General features: G+C 44.8%; 1 protein-coding gene and 1 long non-coding RNA gene across 2 annotated transcripts; one reads left to right on the forward strand and one right to left on the reverse strand.

The window, feature by feature from the left end:
• Nucleotides 1-741: 741 nt before the first annotated feature.
• On the reverse strand, nt 742-18,136 carry LOC124862669 (hepatic leukemia factor-like). The gene is made up of 4 exons (XM_047356724.1): nt 17,774-18,136; nt 15,314-15,697; nt 9,525-9,739; nt 742-3,631 (listed from the first exon to the last, which is right to left on the reverse strand). The coding sequence occupies exons 1-4, from the start codon at nt 17,886-17,888 to the stop codon at nt 3,416-3,418; spliced, it is 930 nt and encodes a 309-aa protein (XP_047212680.1). The 5' UTR covers nt 17,889-18,136; the 3' UTR covers nt 742-3,415.
• Nucleotides 15,581-16,470, forward strand: LOC124862670. The gene is made up of 2 exons (XR_007036977.1): nt 15,581-15,718; nt 15,818-16,470. It is a non-coding gene; the product is annotated as an uncharacterized LOC124862670 (long non-coding RNA).
• Nucleotides 18,137-19,246: the final 1,110 nt, after the last annotated feature.

Here is a 19,246-nt window from a genome sequence, read left to right on the forward strand (position 1 = left end):
ATATATATACATATATATATATACATATATATATACATATATATATATACATACATATATATACATATATATATACATATATATATATACATACATATATATACATATATATATACATATATATATATATATACATATATATACATATTTGTTTTTCTATTTTTTCCTAATGTATTTTTTAAAGCAGTATACAGTCTGTGAATATTTAAATAATTATGTACTATATTGTTTGTAATTTTGTTCACTTTTTGTTCATGGTTATTTATTATTGCTTTTATTATTTGTTGATCCTTCCTTATATTACCTTACTAGAAGTTCTGTCTATATTAATAATGGTATGATTGTTCTAGAAGTTTATGTTCTCATTAACTCGACTGTTTAGGGGGTGGATCCCTGTACCAATGCATCTGTAAGCATTTTATTCATTCACTGTTGTTCATTTTAGGACAATATCTCTCCTCTGGAGCTTCTTTTAGTCTTAGGATTCTTCGTGAATACAGGCCCAGATCTTTACTTTGGAATTGCAATGAAAACTTTATACAAAAAATCCTAAAAGGTTTGAGTGTGGCCTTCTGAAACCACTAGAACGTGTACATAACCTGAAATTAAAACTGTAGAAAACGGATCAAATATGAAAAATTACTTTTAAAAAAGCTTCAAATATTAGAAATGATTTTTTTCTAGCAATATGTTTATGCTTGATGAAGAGACTTTATGTGCACAGAAAGAAAACACAACAGAAAAGAACAAGGATTTTTATTAGACACTAGAAATTACAGACAGAGAGGCTGACAGCTGAACAGCACAAATAAATGATGTAATACTCCTTAATGCTGCACGTTAAATACACTCTGAAACAGTCTGTTGGTGTTGCCTTGAATACAATGGTTACAAATCTGCTGCAAGTCCAAAATAACGAGTATCTGTAAATATAGAGGTTTGAATGCACCAAGAAGCCCTTCGGTGCAGTTTTGAAGTCATCAGGGTGGTGCTGGGATAACAAGTCTACACTGCTGAGAGACCAGGAAACAGTCAGTCAATTAAAGGCACTGGAACAGACTCACAATTATGGTTCATATTTCCAGGTGAGGTAGTGAGATCACTCCACAAGTGAAGTAAGTTTGAGATATGGATTCATTATTGGCTTTTTCCTGTGTAGTTATAAGAAATAAAACGATGCTCTGGAGGTTTGAGGCTTTTTTTTGGTCTACTCGAGTGTATCTGTGCTGACGGAAAGCAGCCTCTAAAGCGCATCAGTGACAGCTGATAACTCTGGGTTAAAAAAATTATCATTTATTATCCCACACACCTTTGGATTGGATCAACATTCCTAAGTCTCAGACTAGAATATGAGTTTTCAGGATGTTGTTACCAACCTTTAAAAGAACAATATATTAAAGATACCGCAGACCCTAGATCAGGAGGCAAATATGGAAGTCCAGACATGCCAAATATAAAAAAAACGTCAACCAATCAACCAGATGTTAAATTAAGCAGAGCTGGTTTATTTATCAATATATAAAATCTTGTATTAAGTTGCAGATTTGTGACAGTAACTGGGCATAACCCTGACCACTAGATGGCAAGAAAATGCTTCCACTACAATCTTTGGTATGTGCAGAATATGAATCAACCGGCATTAGTGGCATACATACACCCCCTGAGCTGCACTGAGACTACAGACGTTCAAAAGGAATTTGTCTAAAACGGGTCAGGATGGATTGCAGGACAGTTAAAGCAAATTGCAGAGATTTGAAAAATTTTGATTTTCATGTATATGCAGAAACATGCAATAATTTTGGCACCTCCGGACTTCTATACTTAACCTGAAAACATCCTAATCAGCGTTGTGAAACATAAATCGCAACCTTTCTCCTGTTAGACTGAAGAATAGACAGTTCGGCTGCTTACAACTTGACTCATAAGCCCGGTTAACATGAAGGGACTCCAATGTAAGCTTATTAATAAAACAGCAACAACAACAAGTCTTCCAGTGTTCATCACTCGGGTTCAGGGACACGCTACAACTCCATGGGCATAAAAAATTTTTTAAAAATCACAGAGCAGCAGCAAGATCCACCTATAGATTTCCCTTCCGTCATAGTAACGTCATCCCATCCAATCAGAAAAGAAGCTGCACAAAAAACAATAAAAGGGTGAAATAAAACGCTGAAATAAAGCAGAGCCATTAGGTTTCGGGCTGCGTGCCTTTTTCCTTTTGAGTTTGGTGAACATTGGTGAACATGAGGCCTGAAAGTGGCATCAACATAAGAAGGAGTGTTGAGATCATAATAAAGTTGATGATGATTACAATAATGCCCACAAAATTTGGGGTTCTGCTGAGTTTCCTTCCCATTCCTGCAAATAAAATATCAAAATACCTCTATATTTATTTATTTTACTAAACACGCCTTTTTAATAATTCTCTGGACCTGTGCCTATATACAATATAATGTTTTGGTCTGCAGGAAGCAAACTGATTGGGTTAACCACAGTATTGGACAACACCATCCAACCTTTTTTCTCTTCTACATTCAAACATCCATCTTTGAAAAGAAGGCAAACACAGAGACACTACAGACAGACATCTGCATCAGTTCCTAAAATAAAAACACTTGGACTAATCATGCCAAAGAATTATCAACAACTACTCCAATTAGAAAGAAAACAATAATTCAAACAGCTTCTGTGAGATAAATCATGCTTTAAGCCGAAAACAAGGAGGCTAAATGACAGCTATAGGAGTAATAATGATACTAACAATTATATTAACAGAATATATATATTTATTTATAGATATAAAAACAACAATCTTCCATCTGAGAACTAAAAGGGAGATAAATATGAGGAATTTCCTTTAAGTGAGTGGAAATGTTGCACCAGATCCGATTGTGTGATGCTTGTTAGTGCAGAAGTTAATGAATGGGAGGGAGACATGTTTAAAATTATTGCTCATGAAAAAATAACATAAGATTAAACAAAGGAAAAAAATTCCTAGACTGCACAGGAGAAACATTTAAGTCCTATCAAAACGTCAAAATACGGCATTAAAGAGGCTTCAGGAGTCCTATAAAGGGTAGAAACGTGAAGCAGGTGAGAGGACACATCAGACTGAAGGTTTTCAGTCCTGATCTTATGTATAAAAACCGGTATGAAAGTGAACAAACAATATGGCGTCTAGGGGGATGCACGTGTAAATATATATATTCATCTGTGTATATTTAGTCAGACAGTGAGTACAGAAACCAGAGGAGCAGATGAGATGAAGCTTAGGATAAAATACCATAATCATACAGGTGTGTGTTGGAGAAGGAGGAGACGCATTGTCTTTCAAACTGGAAGGGTGGTGGAGGTTCTGGGAGCAGAGTGGTTATCTGCTTGAAGGGGTTCACGGGCCGGGGATATGTGGGGGGTGTTACAGGGGCCCGTGTCGCGCCTCATATTTAGCCACAATGTTCTTGCAGCAGCCCAACTCTTTCCTCAAGTCTGCCACCTCAACCCGGAGAGCGGCGTTCTCCTTCTCCAGAAAGCCGGCCCGGATGGCGATCTGGTTCTCCTTCAGGCGCCGGGCGTCCCGCGAGCGCTTGGCCGCCACGTTGTTCTTTCTGCGCCGGGCCCAGTACTTATCGTCCTGCAGAGACGAAAATGCGGGTTAATGAACAAAGTTTTTATTCTGCATCATATCCACATTAACCTGTAGCAGACAATGGCGTTTTACAGCACATCCGGACCTTTAACCTGGCCCGCGGTGGTCCACAGAAAGTCCAGAATTAAACAATAAAGACCATGGTTTTATTTTGAAGGCAAATATGGTTGTTTTTCTGTTTCTACAGCTTCATCAGCACCATCATGTATGGGTCAGTGTTAGCTAAAAACAGATTCATGTGGTAGAAGGGCCTAGTCAAAGTCCGAACCTAAATCCAACTGAGAAACTGTAAAATTGATGTTCTCAGAGGAACTACTTTCTGTTGTTCTGTCACACGAGATCTCTGTAAAATGCACTGAAATCTGCAGTTGGAACAAAAAGACAAGTTTTAAATTACAAGTTTATATATTTTTATTAAATCTCAGTTTGGTCTCACGCAGAATGGCTAAATTTCTTTTCTGGGGAACGGGTTCTGCAACGTGTGTTTCACTTTGTACCGTACTGACTGTGCATGCATAAATGTTTCCTTCTGGATCACAACCCAAGTCAGAAAAAAGAACCACGCTGTTGCTGGTTCTGTTTATATGAGATGGTAAAATCAGAGGGAGGCATTTAACTGTCAAACCTGGGTCATCATCATCTCCAGTAGAACCAAAATTAGAACCAGGACAAGGTGCCAAGCTCATTTCATACATGATCAGTTGTTTCCGGTGCCAGTTTTAGACATGGTGTATGTGGCTCACTGCCCAGGGCGCCATCACCCCATTCGGTTGTTTTAGGGTAACCCGACCCAACTTGCATGTCAAGTCGTTGGGGAGTGAGGGTGGCTCCCGACTCATTGAGGTAAAGGGATCTTTTACTGTGTTTTTGGGATCTGGACCAACTTTCAGATTATATCTGGACGGGATTATCCTGAACTAAATTGAGATTTTTTAAAGCCCTGCTTGTTTGGATCTGCGATGTCTTCATTTCATTAGTTGAAATCCCCAAAATTAGGAATTCCCAAACCTTGTGTGGAAATGTAGATGAGATCCAGTTTAAAAACCAAAGTCCAGTCCATCGCAGGGCAACACACAACCACGCACACACTCATTCACACACCTAAGGGCAATTTTAGATTAACCAATTAACCTAACAGGCATGTCTTTGGACTGTGGGAGGAAGCCGGAGTACCTGGTGAGAACCCACGCATGCACGGGGAGAACATGCAAACTCCATGCAGAAAGACCCCAGGCCGGGAAATGAACCCAGGACCTTCTTGCTGCAAGGCAACAGTGCTACCGACTGCACCACCGTGCAGCCCTTTTAGATAATTAAAAAAATTATTTTATGAAATTCCATCCAGTCTGGAGGGATGGAGATATGGATGGAGGGATGGAGATATGGATGGAGGGATGGAGATATGGATGGAGGGATGGAGATATGGATGGAGGGATGGAGATATGGATGGAGGGATGGAGGTATGGATGGAGGGATGGAGATATGGATGGAGGGATGGAGATATGGATGGAGGGATGGAGGTATGGATGGAGGGATGGAGATATGGATGGAGGGATGGAGATATGGATGGAGGGATGGAGATATGGATGGAGGGATGGATGGAGGGAGGGAGGGATGGATGGAGGGAGGGAGGGATGGATGGAGGTATGGATGGAGGGATGGAGATATGGATGGAGGGATGGAGATATGGATGGAGGGATGGAGATATGGATGGAGGGATGGAGATATGGATGGAGGGATGGAGGTATGGATGGAGGGATGGAGATATGGATGGAGGGATGGAGATATGGATGGAGGGATGGAGGTATGGATGGAGGGATGGAGATATGGATGGAGGGATGGAGATATGGATGGAGGGATGGAGATATGGATGGAGGGATGGATGGAGGGAGGGAGGGATGGATGGAGGGAGGGAGGGATGGATGGAGGTATGGATGGAGGGATGGAGATATGGATGGAGGGATGGATGGAGGGAGGGAGGGAGGGAGGGATGGATGGAGGGAGGGAGGGATGGATGGAGGGATGGATGGAGGGATGGAGATATGGATGGAGGGATGGAGATATGGATGGAGGGATGGAGATATGGATGGAGGGATGGAGATATGGATGGAGGGATGGAGATATGGATGGAGGGATGGAGATATGGATGGAGGGATGGAGATATGGATGGAGGGATGGAGGGATGGATGCAGGTATGGATGGAGGGATGGAGATATGGATGGAGGGATGGAGATATGGATGGATGGAGGGAGGGATGGATGGAGATATGGATGGATGGATGGAGATATGGATGGAGGGATGGAGATATGGATGGAGGGATGGAGGTATGGATGGAGGGATGGAGATATGGATGGAGGGATGGAGATATGGATGGAGGGATGGAGATATGGATGGAGGGATGGAGATATGGATGGAGGGATGGAGATATGGATGGAGGGATGGAGGGATGGATGCAGGTATGGATGGAGGGATGGAGATATGGATGGAGGGATGGAGATATGGATGGATGGAGGGAGGGATGGATGGAGATATGGATGGATGGATGGAGATATGGACGGAGGGATGGAGATATGGATGGAGGGATGGAGATATGGATGGAGGGATGGAGGTATGGATGGAGGGATGGAGATATGGATGGAGGGATGGAGATATGGATGGAGGGATGGAGGTATGGATGGAGGGATGGAGATATGGATGGAGGGATGGAGATATGGATGGAGGGATGGAGGTATGGATGGAGGGATGGAGATATGGATGGAGGGATGGAGATATGGATGGAGGGATGGAGATATGGATGGAGGGATGGAGATATGGATGGAGGGATGGAGGTATGGATGGAGGGATGGAGATATGGATGGAGGGATGGAGATATGGATGGAGGGATGGAGGTATGGATGGAGGGATGGAGATATGGATGGAGGGATGGAGATATGGATGGAGGGATGGAGATATGGATGGAGGGATGGAGATATGGATGGAGGGATGGATGGAGGGAGGGAGGGATGGATGGAGGGAGGGAGGGATGGATGGAGGTATGGATGGAGGGATGGAGATATGGATGGAGGGATGGATGGAGGGATGGAGATATGGATGGAGGGATGGAGATATGGATGGAGGGATGGAGATATGGATGGAGGGATGGAGATATGGATGGAGGGATGGAGATATGGATGGAGGGATGGAGATATGGATGGAGGGATGGAGATATGGATGGATGGAGGGAGGGATGGATGGAGATATGGATGGATGGATGGAGATATGGATGGATGGATGGAGATATGGATGGAGGGATGGAGATATGGATGGAGGGATGGAGATATGGATGGATGGAGGGAGGGATGGATGGAGATATGGATGGATGGATGGAGATATGGATGGATGGATGGAGATATGGATGGAGGGATGGAGATATGGATGGAGGGATGGAGGTATGGATGGAGGGATGGAGATATGGATGGAGGGATGGAGATATGGATGGAGGGATGGAGATATGGATGGAGGGATGGAGATATGGATGGAGGGATGGAGATATGGATGGAGGGATGGAGGGATGGAGGGATGGAGATATGGATGGATGGAGGGAGGGATGGATGGAGATATGGATGGATGGATGGAGATATGGACGGAGGGATGGAGATATGGATGGAGGGATGGAGATATGGATGGAGGGATGGAGGTATGGATGGAGGGATGGAGATATGGATGGAGGGATGGAGATATGGATGGAGGGATGGAGGTATGGATGGAGGGATGGAGATATGGATGGAGGGATGGAGATATGGATGGAGGGATGGATGGAGGGAGGGAGGGATGGATGGAGGGAGGGAGGGATGGATGGAGGTATGGATGGAGGGATGGAGATATGGATGGAGGGATGGATGGAGGGAGGGAGGGAGGGATGGATGGAGGGAGGGAGGGATGGATGGAGGGATGGATGGAGGGATGGAGATATGGATGGAGGGATGGAGATATGGATGGAGGGATGGAGATATGGATGGAGATATGGATGGAGGGATGGAGATATGGATGGAGGGATGGAGATATGGATGGAGGGATGGAGATATGGATGGAGGGATGGATGCAGGTATGGATGGAGGGATGGAGATATGGATGGAGGGATGGAGATATGGATGGATGGAGGGAGAGATGGATGGAGATATGGATGGATGGATGGAGATATGGACGGAGGGATGGAGATATGGATGGAGGGATGGAGATATGGATGGAGGGATGGAGGTATGGATGGAGGGATGGAGATATGGATGGAGGGATGGAGATATGGATGGAGGGATGGAGGTATGGATGGAGATATGGATGGAGGGATGGAGATATGGATGGAGGGATGGATGGAGGGAGGGAGGGATGGATGGAGGGAGGGAGGGATGGATGGAGGGATGGATGGAGGGATGGAGATATGGATGGAGGGATGGATGGATGGAGGGATGGGGGGAGGTATGGATGGAGGGATGGAGATATGGATGGAGGGATGGATGGATGGATGGAGATATGGATGGAGGGATGGATGGATGGAGGGATGGGGGGAGGTATGGATGGAGGGATGGAGATATGGATGGAGGGATGGATGGATGGATGGAGGGAGGGATGGATGGAGGGAGGGATGGAGATATGGATGGAGGGATGGATGGAGGTATGGATGGAGATATGGATGGAGGGATGGATGGAGGGAGGGAGGTATGGATGGAGATATGGATAGAGGGATGGATGGAGGGAGGGATGGATGGAGGTATGGATGGAGATATGGATGGAGGGATGGATGGAGGGATGGATGGATATATGGATGGAGGGATGGATGGAGGTATGGATGGAGATATGGATAGAGGGATGGATGGATGGAGGGATGGGGGGAGGTATGGATGGAGGGATGGAGATATGGATGGAGGGATGGATGGATGGATGGAGGGAGGGATGGATGGAGGGAGGGATGGAGATATGGATGGAGGGATGGATGGAGGTATGGATGGAGATATGGATGGAGGGATGGATGGAGGGAGGGAGGTATGGATGGAGATATGGATAGAGGGATGGATGGAGGGAGGGATGGATGGAGGTATGGATGGAGATATGGATGGAGGGATGGATGGAGGGATGGATGGATATATGGATGGAGGGATGGATGGATGGATGGATGGAGGGATGGATGGAGGGAGGGATGGATGGAGGTATGGATGGAGATATGGATGGAGGGATGGATGGAGGGATGGATGGATATATGGATGGAGGGATGGATGGAGGTATGGATGGAGATATGGATAGAGGGATGGATGGATGGAGATATGGATGGAGGGAGGTATGGATGGAGATATGGATGGAGGGAGGTATGGATGGATATATGGATGGAGGGATGGATGGATGGATGGATGGAGGGATGGATGGAGGGAGGGATGGATGGAGGTATGGATGGAGATATGGATGGAGGGATGGATGGAGGGATGGATGGATATATGGATGGAGGGATGGATGGAGGTATGGATGGAGATATGGATAGAGGGATGGATGGATGGAGATATGGATGGAGGGAGGTATGGATGGAGATATGGATGGAGGGATGGATGGATGGAGATATGGATGGAGGGAGGTATGGATGGAGATATGGATGGAGGGAGGTATGGATGGAGATATGGATAGAGGGATGGATGGATGGAGGGATGGATGGAGTTAAAGTTAATACTTTGCAGCTGCATCAGAATAAAAATCTACTAATCCGCCTGAATGCAAACATGAATCATTTAGTTTTCTGTTTTGTTGTGATGAATTCAGGTTTCCATATTAAGTTCATGCCTAATGAAACACGTTAATAAAACCCGCACACCGCTCGGCCCCACCCCACCCGACCCACAGACTGATAGCAGAACGTCACCTTCAGGTCCTCAGGAATGAAGACCTTCCGAGCTTTCTTGATCATTGGCTGTGGCTTCAGCTCCTCGGCAGAGAACTTGCACTTCCTGGGGTCGAACATCTCCTGACCGGGAACGCTGGACAGGGCCAAGTCAGCAGGGTCGGGCTCGTAGGTCACCGGAACCTGAATGGATTCCGGATCGATGGGACTGGGAGTGTCTCTGGCTGAAGGCGGTGCTGAGAATGAGATTGAAGAAAGGTAGAAGAACATCAAACACTATCTGCTTTACAGGAGGTCCACGATTCGTCTGATTTACCATGTTTGACCTGTTTTGTCTCCTCCGACCAGCAGGTGGTGCTATCAGACAAGTGTTAAACAGAAACAAACACCAAGTGTCTGGTTTATCTTCAGACTATCAGCAGCTCCTATCAGCTGATCTGGGGGCAGCAGGTCTGGTCTTGTTGTCCAAACGTCTCTAATTGATCTGAAGCTGCAGGCTGAAACCACTGAAGGGTGACTGAGTTTATGAGGAGGCCCAAAACGAACAAAAACTCCCTGAATCATTCCAACCGGACCAACTCCGACAGGACCAACCCACTTTGTGCACAGCAGCTGCATTCCTCGCCTGAAACAAAAACCTGAAGAACCCGAGGCGCTACGTGCTGCTGCCAGATAAGCTGTTGATCCGCTGGCGGCTCGAACATCATGACCCACATTAAGGAGCGGCAGCCGGTCAGAGCCGCTGACCTCTGAGCCAACGAGAGCATGCAGAAAGGTCTCTAGGAGATCAGCTGGACTGAGCTGGAAGGAGAACCGTCTGTGTGCATCTGGAGGAAGCACTAAATAATTCACATTTTTTTACACTGAAACACAGCATTTCAGGACCAAACCTGATCTAAGTTAGTTTGGACCAATAAAACATCTTCAGATGACTGCTCCTAAAACAAGGTTGTGATGCATTTAATCCATCCTTCCTTTGTCCATACCTGCTTATTCCCAGTCAGGGTCGCAGGGGGTGACTGGGTGGGACACCCTGGACTGGTCGCCAGTCCATCACAGGAAGGCCGATACATTTAACTAACAGCGGCAAATAAAAGCTGATTTTTCATGTTATTGGGTCATTATTTAGAGAAAAGACGAGATATCAGCCTGTTGATAAACCGGGCAAATATTTGACATTTTTATTTAAATATCAGCTGTAAGCAAGCTCACAATAAAATAAATAAAAAACCATCAATGAAAAATAATCAGTTGGGAATATGAGGCGGTGGTCTAGAAATGTCCTACTGGCCAACGTATAAAATGACTGATGTAGATGATCTTTTATCAGGTAGGACAGAAAGGCCTCCATCATCAGCGCTGTTGTCCTTAATTGTTCATATTTTCAAGAAACTTCGGACTGAAGATCAAATAATTGTCCTCCAGCTGTTTGACGGCCAAGAGGCTGCAGAGCTGCTCACAGACGGGCCTCCTTGGTTATCAACTGAGCATGCTCAGATGAGACAACAGCTGTTAGAAGGACCAAACCTCTGCCTTCATGAGCCCGCTGGGAGAGCTCAGAGACTGAGTTAGTATAAATGGCATCGTCTCATTTAATGTGTTGTTAAATAAAAAATAATAAAACGACTGAAACGATCAAGAATCTGGACCAGAAAGACAAAAAGTAGCAGAATTATCACAACACAGGGATGGGTGCTCTTGGTTTGAAAGGCATTCACCGCAGTAGTTAGTCCTGGACGCAGTTGTCTTAGGTTCGAGTCCCAGCCCTGTGTCGTTTGCTGGAGGTCTTCACCCCGCTCCACCCCATTTCCTGTCTCCCTACTTAGAGAAAGAAACTAAATAAAGGCCACTAGTGCCGCGAAATAAAATACATATATAAAAAAAACCTGTTTTTGGGTTTGGAAACAAACGCTTCAACTATAAACCTTCACTCCAAATAAATTGATGCATTCTTCAGATTTTCTGACACGAGACCAACTCTGCTGCACCGAACACTAATCTATTTATTAGAGTTCATAAACACCCAACCAGAGAAGAGTTTTATGGTTTCCCACCGTAAAGATAATCCGTCTGCAAGCAGAGAGACAAACGGGCCGACCCGGCCCGTTCCTGAAGCAAACAAACTGAGAAAAAGACTCATTTTGATCTCACAGTGAAACGGAGCACCACCGGCCCGTTCAGGGAGATCTGACCACCTGGCGACAAACGGTTCTGATCAGACCGAAGAGCAGGAATGAACTGAGCTCAACCAACCTGTAGAAATTTATGGATTTAGAGATTTAAATCTGGATCCAGTTTGACGTCACACTGAGTCATTGCATCAGACATTTTATGAGCGTTATCTTCATGCCTGCCGGTCGTTGAACTGTTGAACTCTGAGCTGGGGGGTGGGGGTGTTGAGCAGCATTTACTGTCAATAATCAAAAAAAGCCATGAAGGTTGTTTATTTCACCAGCTGGCATGTTAACCCACAGCTAATACCGCTGTAGCTCTCAGAGCTCTATGGAGCCCATTTTAAATATCTACAGAAGATTTTATTGAAAGAAATCCAGTGGTCCACCAGTAACACTCGGCTGGTTAAACAGTGAAATATTTGACCAGCCTCTGTTCATTAAATGCATTAAAGCTGAAAACTCCCACTGTGCTCTGGCCTGTGAACACATCACCAAACTGATTGTTCTGCAGTGCAGTCCGGTTGGACTTCAGTAGAAATCCGATGAAGGCTAGTGACCCATGACTTGAAGCATGAACGGGTCATTTCCTGATGGTTCTATTGGGTTCAGATCTACAGTCTCTGAAGGAACCTGCAGAACTGTTTGGTTCTTAGAATGAAGTCCACCCAGAGGAGGGTGCACTTATTTATTGTACTGGTATTCCAACTGTAAGAAGAAAACATAATAATGCAAATGTAAATAAAAAAAATATTTGTATTAACTTTTAATGTGTTGATAATCATAGGAACTCATTAATCATTATGTACATAATGTAAAATAAAATATATTTTCAATGTCATCTAATAGTGTGTGCTTGGTTGTTTGTGTGTTGCCCTGTGATGGACTGGTGACCTGTCCAGGGTGACCCCCGCCTCTCACCCATAGACTGCTGGAGATAGACACCAGCTCCCCTGCGACCCACTATGGAAGAAGAGGTAGAAAATAACTGACTGACATTTAATGATAAAATGAGTGCAACGTAAAATATTCCTCATTTGAATCTCTGAAACTCTGCGACCCTGCCTACACCCTTCAACCCCTCCCAGGAGAACAGCAGGGTCAATGTCCTGATGGTGACCCTCGACCTGTGCAGGCTAGAGTAACACCATGCAACACACCCATGGTGTTATCTGCTCCAACAGCTGCCAGCTGCTCCTGCTTGCAGAGCAGAGAGGCTCCCAGGCGCTGCGGCTGCTGTGGACGGTGGAGGCCGTGGAGCTGGTTAGACAAGTCCAAAGTCGCTGAGCTGGAACAACACCGAGTACACGTGACTGGAGCACACCCGGGTCCATGTGACCTCTGCAGGGTACAGCGTGTGCTCTGGCTCCTAGTCTGAGCCGAGTACTGCGAGGGGAGGGGAGGAAGACTGGACGGGAAGCAGAGAGGGTGGGTGAGAAAAGATGGGAGGGGGCAGCGGCACACGTCACATGGCCTCGCACGCCACGCTTCACATGAGAGGTAGATGTGAAACTTGCAGAAAGAGAAACTCAAACAGAACCAGCACACATGCACGCAAAGTTCTGACCTCTGCACGTCAAAGAGGAGCAGCGGTTCCTGTAAGGTCCGAGCTGAAACTGTGATGCTGCAGCCTGCACGGCTTCCTGGACCCGACTGTTGGAAATCGGCTAAATCATTCCAATAAACAGAACCAGAGCAGGAATGCAGGAGAATCAACGACTGCAGCAGGTAATACGTGACTGAAGACGTTTAGTTAGTCTGGCTGCTGAAGACCCAAAACAGCTCTGATTTTTTCACCTTTAATTTCAAAAGAGACCAGGATACGGAGGACCAAAGCCGCCGCGATCACAGAAATCTGTCTACAAATTAATATCTTAGCCATGGAATATTCTAAAATCAATTAAAATGTGAGATTATATTGATTTTATAGTTAATTGTAGTCATTTTGGGAGGGGGGGGGGGGGGGTCAGACGTTTACTTTGTTGGTCTCTTTAATGAATCACATTTACAGTGTAAATGATTACGGTTATTTAATATAATTAATTAATCCATAATTATAATAATAATTTGATTTTATTGATCATTTTTCCGATATTTTTAAATTAAAGTAAAAACTTGTCCAAATGTTTTGTGTCGTTTAAAATTAATTGCAACATGGAAACAATGATGGGCTAATCATATATGTAATATAAAATATGCTTTTATTTTAAGGTTATTTAAATGATAGAATATATCGCTAATTCTAAAATGATTTCATGCAGTTATTTATCTGACGGTTTACCTTCAGTGTTTTTTACTTTTTCAAACGTTTGAAACATTAAAATCATTTGAACGATTTTTAAATTCATGAGATGATTTTATTTTCTGCTGTTCGTTTTCATCCTTGCAGCTCGAAGCTTTTTCTCTTTAAAAACTGAATTTCTGAAACACAATGTAAAATGAGCCCAGCTAGCGAGGCATTCAGCACATTAAAGACGAGGCTGTTTACAGAACCTCGGCCGGGTTTCTTCCTTCCTAACCCTGCAGCGACGAGGCAGAGGCCGCCAGAGGAAATGTTTGGGAGGACTTGGCCCACCGGCAGCAAACATCTCCAACAAAATGAGCCTCAAACATCCTCGACTCAGCAGCTGCAATCACACCGATGCTGATCTGGGGGATTTCTCCTGAAAACTCACAAACACGGCTGAACTACGATACCCGGGCCTGATCCGACATCATTTAAAGGTTTCAATTAACCTGAAAATATCCGAGTCAGAACCCCATCAGGCACTCAGTGCCCATCACTGGGACCCCGCCCCTTCAGGTGAGCACCCCTCCATCTGTTTATCTTTCATGATCTGATCTGCTGCCAGCAGCCCTTTAGAGCAGAGAGGAACAACAAACCTCCTCCTGAATCAAGCTGCAGCTTAAACCTCCTTCTGAACTTCAGTTATCTTTGTTATTAACCCTTTATTTATACAGGAAGTCTCATTGAGACACGAGTTCTCATTTACAGCAGACGTGTTAGAACGCACGTAAAACCTCACACAGAAGAAAACAGCGCCACCATGTTTAAAATACTCAATAATTCAGAACAGATAGAAATGCCTTGTTGTTGCCAGCTCTGAACATACGAAGATCTTCTCTTACGAGAAGGTTTATTTGATGACCCAAACACTAGATGGCTCCCAGGGTCTCTGTGAGGTTTTAAGACGCGTGAATCCAGCTGAGATGTTTCAAAGGTTTCCAGAATATCGCCGGAGGTTCCTTATGTGGTTCTATCAGTCCAAACCCAAGGCACAACTTTACAAAACCAGCTCAAATAAACTGAAACAAACAAAAACCAGGGTGGGGGCGGGCCTCCATCAGCCAATCACAGCCCTGCGAGACCCAACCCGCTGCATACTTGGACCCGGGCCTGTTCAGCCTGTGACGCTCCACAGTCCAGCTCTCAGCTGGAAAACTGAGCTGAAGTCTTTACAGTAACAGCAGGAATGAAGGTTTAAACAGGAAGAGATTCGCTCATTTTCACGCTGAACTAAGAACATGTCCCCTTTAAGGTTCTCTGTGTTTGAGCAGACAGACTGCAGCATGCATCTCCACCACCTCCGCACCGAGAACGTGTGAGCACCCACGTGTGTGAGAGCAGGTGTGCCTCACCGTGCACATCAGGCTGCATGTGCTTCCTACTTGCGGTGCTGGGGCTGCGCAGGCAGGTCTGTGGCGGCATGGCCGTGTGGACCGACGTGGTGGCGCGGCTGCTGAGGTCCACCACCGAGGGGGTGGGCGACGCGGGCGGTGGGGCCTGCAGCAGGGGGACCTGCGATGGTTGTGCCGCCTGCGCGGCCTGCTCGCTCTGAGCCGTGTTGGCCGGGATGCCGTTTTCTGACAGGAACTCCTCCAGGTCCATGTATTCAAGCTGGAAGTTGTCGCCGTCGTACGGCAGGGTCTTGTCCCACAGAGTCGGACCGAGGAAAGCAGACTGTGGGTGGCTGGCTGCGCTGCTCTCATCGTCCAGCTTCTTCTCCTTCTCCTTCCCAAACCCTGAAAAGAAGCACACACATGGTAACATGTCTCCGATTTCATCCTAAACTCAGTGTATCTAGAAGGACAGGAGCTAATATGATGAGGGGAAAAGACGACTCATTTCTCCTCTCCATGCAGGCTTCACTCCAGAAGCTCTGGAAACCCGACGTGGACAAAGAACGTTCTAAACGACAAACACAGCTGCACGGTTTATCAGCTCTGAATCATCATCACAATATCAAAGAACTGCTTGGTACCAGCTTATGGTACCAGCGCCATGCATGTAAATTCTGCCTGTAGTACATGCAGCCTGTTGGACGTTCACTGCCAGGAGCTAAGGTGTTCAGCAGGTGTTCAGCAGCAGCGTTACGATGACTTCCTGATGATGAGAAACCAGCCAGCAGATGTGCAGAGAAAGGTTTATTCAAGGTTCCTACATATTTTTATTTCAAAATTCCAAAGTTGAATTTTTTAAGCAGTTTTTTGATGGTGTTTGTGCAGCAGATGGGTTTTATTATCCTTATGTTTCACAGAAAAGGTTGGGTCCAATTGATCAATGTAATAAAGGGTTGTTTTGCTCGGTTTTTTGCCATCTAGACTAATTTAAATCAATAAGATATTTAACCTTTGACCTGTACGGTCAGGACTGAATTATCCTGCATTAAATATTTATTCTTTAAACTTTGACATCATTATTCTGTTTGTATAAATTTGAAAAAAGACAGTCTTAGTGCATTTTGTATTGAAATCATTATAAAGTAGTTTTGACATCAATAAAGCTGTAAATGATCCTTTTTTGTGTGGATTTATCTGTGGGTTCCAGGTAAGTTACCTAAAATCTACGATACAAAAACGTCACACTCAAGAACACGTGTCGCTCAAATATAAATTCCACTTTCTGACAAATTTTTACCAGAAAATTACAAAATAAAAACGTTTTGGAAACGATTTTTCCACACCTATCCAGACCTGCAGCTTGACTAAAGGGACATTCCAAACTTTTTAAGGCTGGGTATGAACCCAGGAAATATCAACTAGAAGCTCCTGGTTGGAATTGTGACTCTAAAGTTGGAGATTTCTCACAAATCCCAAATCCAACTTGTTTCTGTGAAGAAGAACACACTGTTATCAGCTTCTAGTGGTCTCCTGACTGGAACATGGACAACAGTGCATATGGTCAGTGGTAGTCGGTTGTAGTCCCTGTCCTAGATATGTCTGTAGTCTCCACTTGCACTACAATTCACTCAAAGCTCTGGTTAACCCTGTTGTTTGTGCACCTTTTCCTACCACATTTTTTCCATCCACTCAACTTTCTATTATCATGCTTGGACTCGGTAAACAGCCAGCTTCTTTTGTGGCTTACCCTCCAAAACACGGCTATAATTAACCATTATAACCTTTTCAATTATATTCTAATGTATTGAGATGCACAGGCAGGTGGGATGGATGCTGTTAAGGCTCATTTGTAAAACGTCTACCCATATCTCTTTCACTTGAAGCTTTAAAAATTGTTCACCAAGCCGTGAGAAATTTGCAGGCTGGCCCTTTAACGGTAAACATTATATGTCGTTCATATCAAATAACATCCATTCACATCGTCCTAAAACAGGCTTCAAAATAAAAGAAACGCCCTCTATCGATGAGTAGCGGTACTACTAATAAATCCACTTGAAGACAGCAGGGTTTAAAGGGTATAAACAGAACTTCCAAGCTAAAAACAGCACAGTCACAACACCAGCGCGGTTATATCGGGACTCTTATGTGTTCATTGAGAAAATAAGTACATGTTTTAGTCACCTGTTGGCTTCTTTCAGCTGAATATGACGCCAAAGCTGCCAGTTCTAAACATTATTCCTAAAACACGGCGCTTTCTGATTTCCTTAGCTGTGTCGCTCCCTGGCCAATCCATTTATCGTGTTTAATTTTTAACAAAGATCGTAAACTATAAAGACCGACCACTTCTACATAATTTGATTGACCCCTGTCCTTCTAGTCTGCTTAATCTGTCAAATCCACGGCCGCGTCTGAAGTGCGCCAACAAGCAGCCTGTGCACCTGAGTGCGCACTAAGTTTCGCACATTTAGAACTGCGTACCTTCATCGTGGTGAAACGGCAGCTTCAGCGGGTTTTCCAGCAGGGACTTCAGGACGCCGTGAGTCGGCGGCAGGAAAGTTGGGTTTAAGGGAAGAGGTCTGGCCATTTTCTCCATTTGACTTGAATAGAAGCAGGAGTAGAAAGATTAAAATGAGTCCTCCAACCCGGCAATAAAAAAATCAGAACTCCCTGGCCGGCCCGTGGAGCAACCCACGCAGGTGGAAGAGAAGAGGCCGCGACTCTGATGGAGGAGGAGGTGACCACGGTGGATGGCGGCTGGATGGCGGTCTGTCGCCGGGGCTCCCTGGCAGAGAGGTTGGACCGGAGGAGAGGAGGAGGGCGGGGAGAACCGCTGCTGCACTCCTCGGTGCATGTGAGGAGACAGGCGCCAGTGACGTCAAAGAACCGGAGGGGGCGGGGTCGTGCTGCGTTCAGGCGCGTCAAGTAAAACCCCACTCCGGCTTGAATCCCTGCTACGCTGATAGTCGGGAAAACGCGGCCCCTCTTTTACAGGTTTCAGGGTGTTTTTCTGGGGCCATTATTGACCCCTCTTTTTTCTGCAGCATTTACCAGGATACAAACAAACTACCGGGGTAGAAATTTTCCCCAGAAACAGGCCCGAGTAGTACTTTTTACCAGGAACTTTCTGATGGAGTTTTAACATTATAATAATTAAGTCAAATTTGCTTCAATTTATTCATAGCTCATATTTTCTGTTCACTTTAACAGTAACAGATTTCTAATCACCTGTTAACAGGCATGTGTAGTGAAAGAGGCTCTAATCCTTTAGTCAAGGCAATATTGTAAGGTTCGAAACAATTTATGTTCCGAAGCACAAATAAAAATAATAATTTTTAATTTGGCACACATTTCGTAGATTTTATTAAATATTTGTGCAAGTTCCAAACTACATCTGAAGTGATTTAATTCAGTTTTACAGTGTGAACGATCCCAAAATTCATGGCCAGAACATGGATTTTAATCTCCACCCCAGCTCTTGGAAGAACATGGAAGACCACAGCAGAAAAACCCCTTGAAACTTGTTTTAGTGGATGTTTTAGTGACTCTATAAAGTGTAGTCACTGTGAAAGAATCAGCGGTGCTGAGCAAGACCTCAGTCAACAAGTCTGTAGTTGGAGGACTTACCACTCAGCATCTGTTTAGCTAGTGGTAAAAGTTGTTTTTAGGGTGCAAAGACCTGCCGACCTTCACAGAGCTCTTCCATGTTTCCTGCATAAATGATCTTTGTAGCAATAATCCTCACTACATTGTTTTTCTGTGTCACCAAGAAGCCGGCCTCCATCCATTCCACATGTTCCTGTTAAAAAGGTCTTTTTGTCAAGACAACAGACTGTTCTGTGATTACCGGGAGAAATTTGCATACGGTCCTTTTAAAGACACTACGTCATTATCCATGCATGAAAGTTCATACCTGGTTATGAGGGTATTTTTCAAAATGGTTTGACATATATT

The sequence above is a fragment of the Girardinichthys multiradiatus genome, chromosome X, assembly GCF_021462225.1.
Source record: "Girardinichthys multiradiatus isolate DD_20200921_A chromosome X, DD_fGirMul_XY1, whole genome shotgun sequence".
NCBI classification, from domain to species: domain Eukaryota; kingdom Metazoa; phylum Chordata; class Actinopteri; order Cyprinodontiformes; family Goodeidae; genus Girardinichthys; species Girardinichthys multiradiatus.

Bases quoted from the DNA above. Each gene is read 5' to 3' on its own strand.
- LOC124862669 (XM_047356724.1), bottom strand. From the start codon at position 17,888: ATGGAGAAAATGGCCAGACCTCTTCCCTTAAACCCAACTTTCCTGCCG. The intron at 15,698-17,773 runs GTACGCAGTTCT...GCTTCTTTTCAG, and splicing joins GCCGTTTCACCACGATGAAG to GGTTTGGGAAGGAGAAGGAG. The intron at 3,632-9,524 runs GTGACGTTCTGC...TCGTCTCTGCAG, and splicing joins TCATTCCTGAGGACCTGAAG to GACGATAAGTACTGGGCCCG.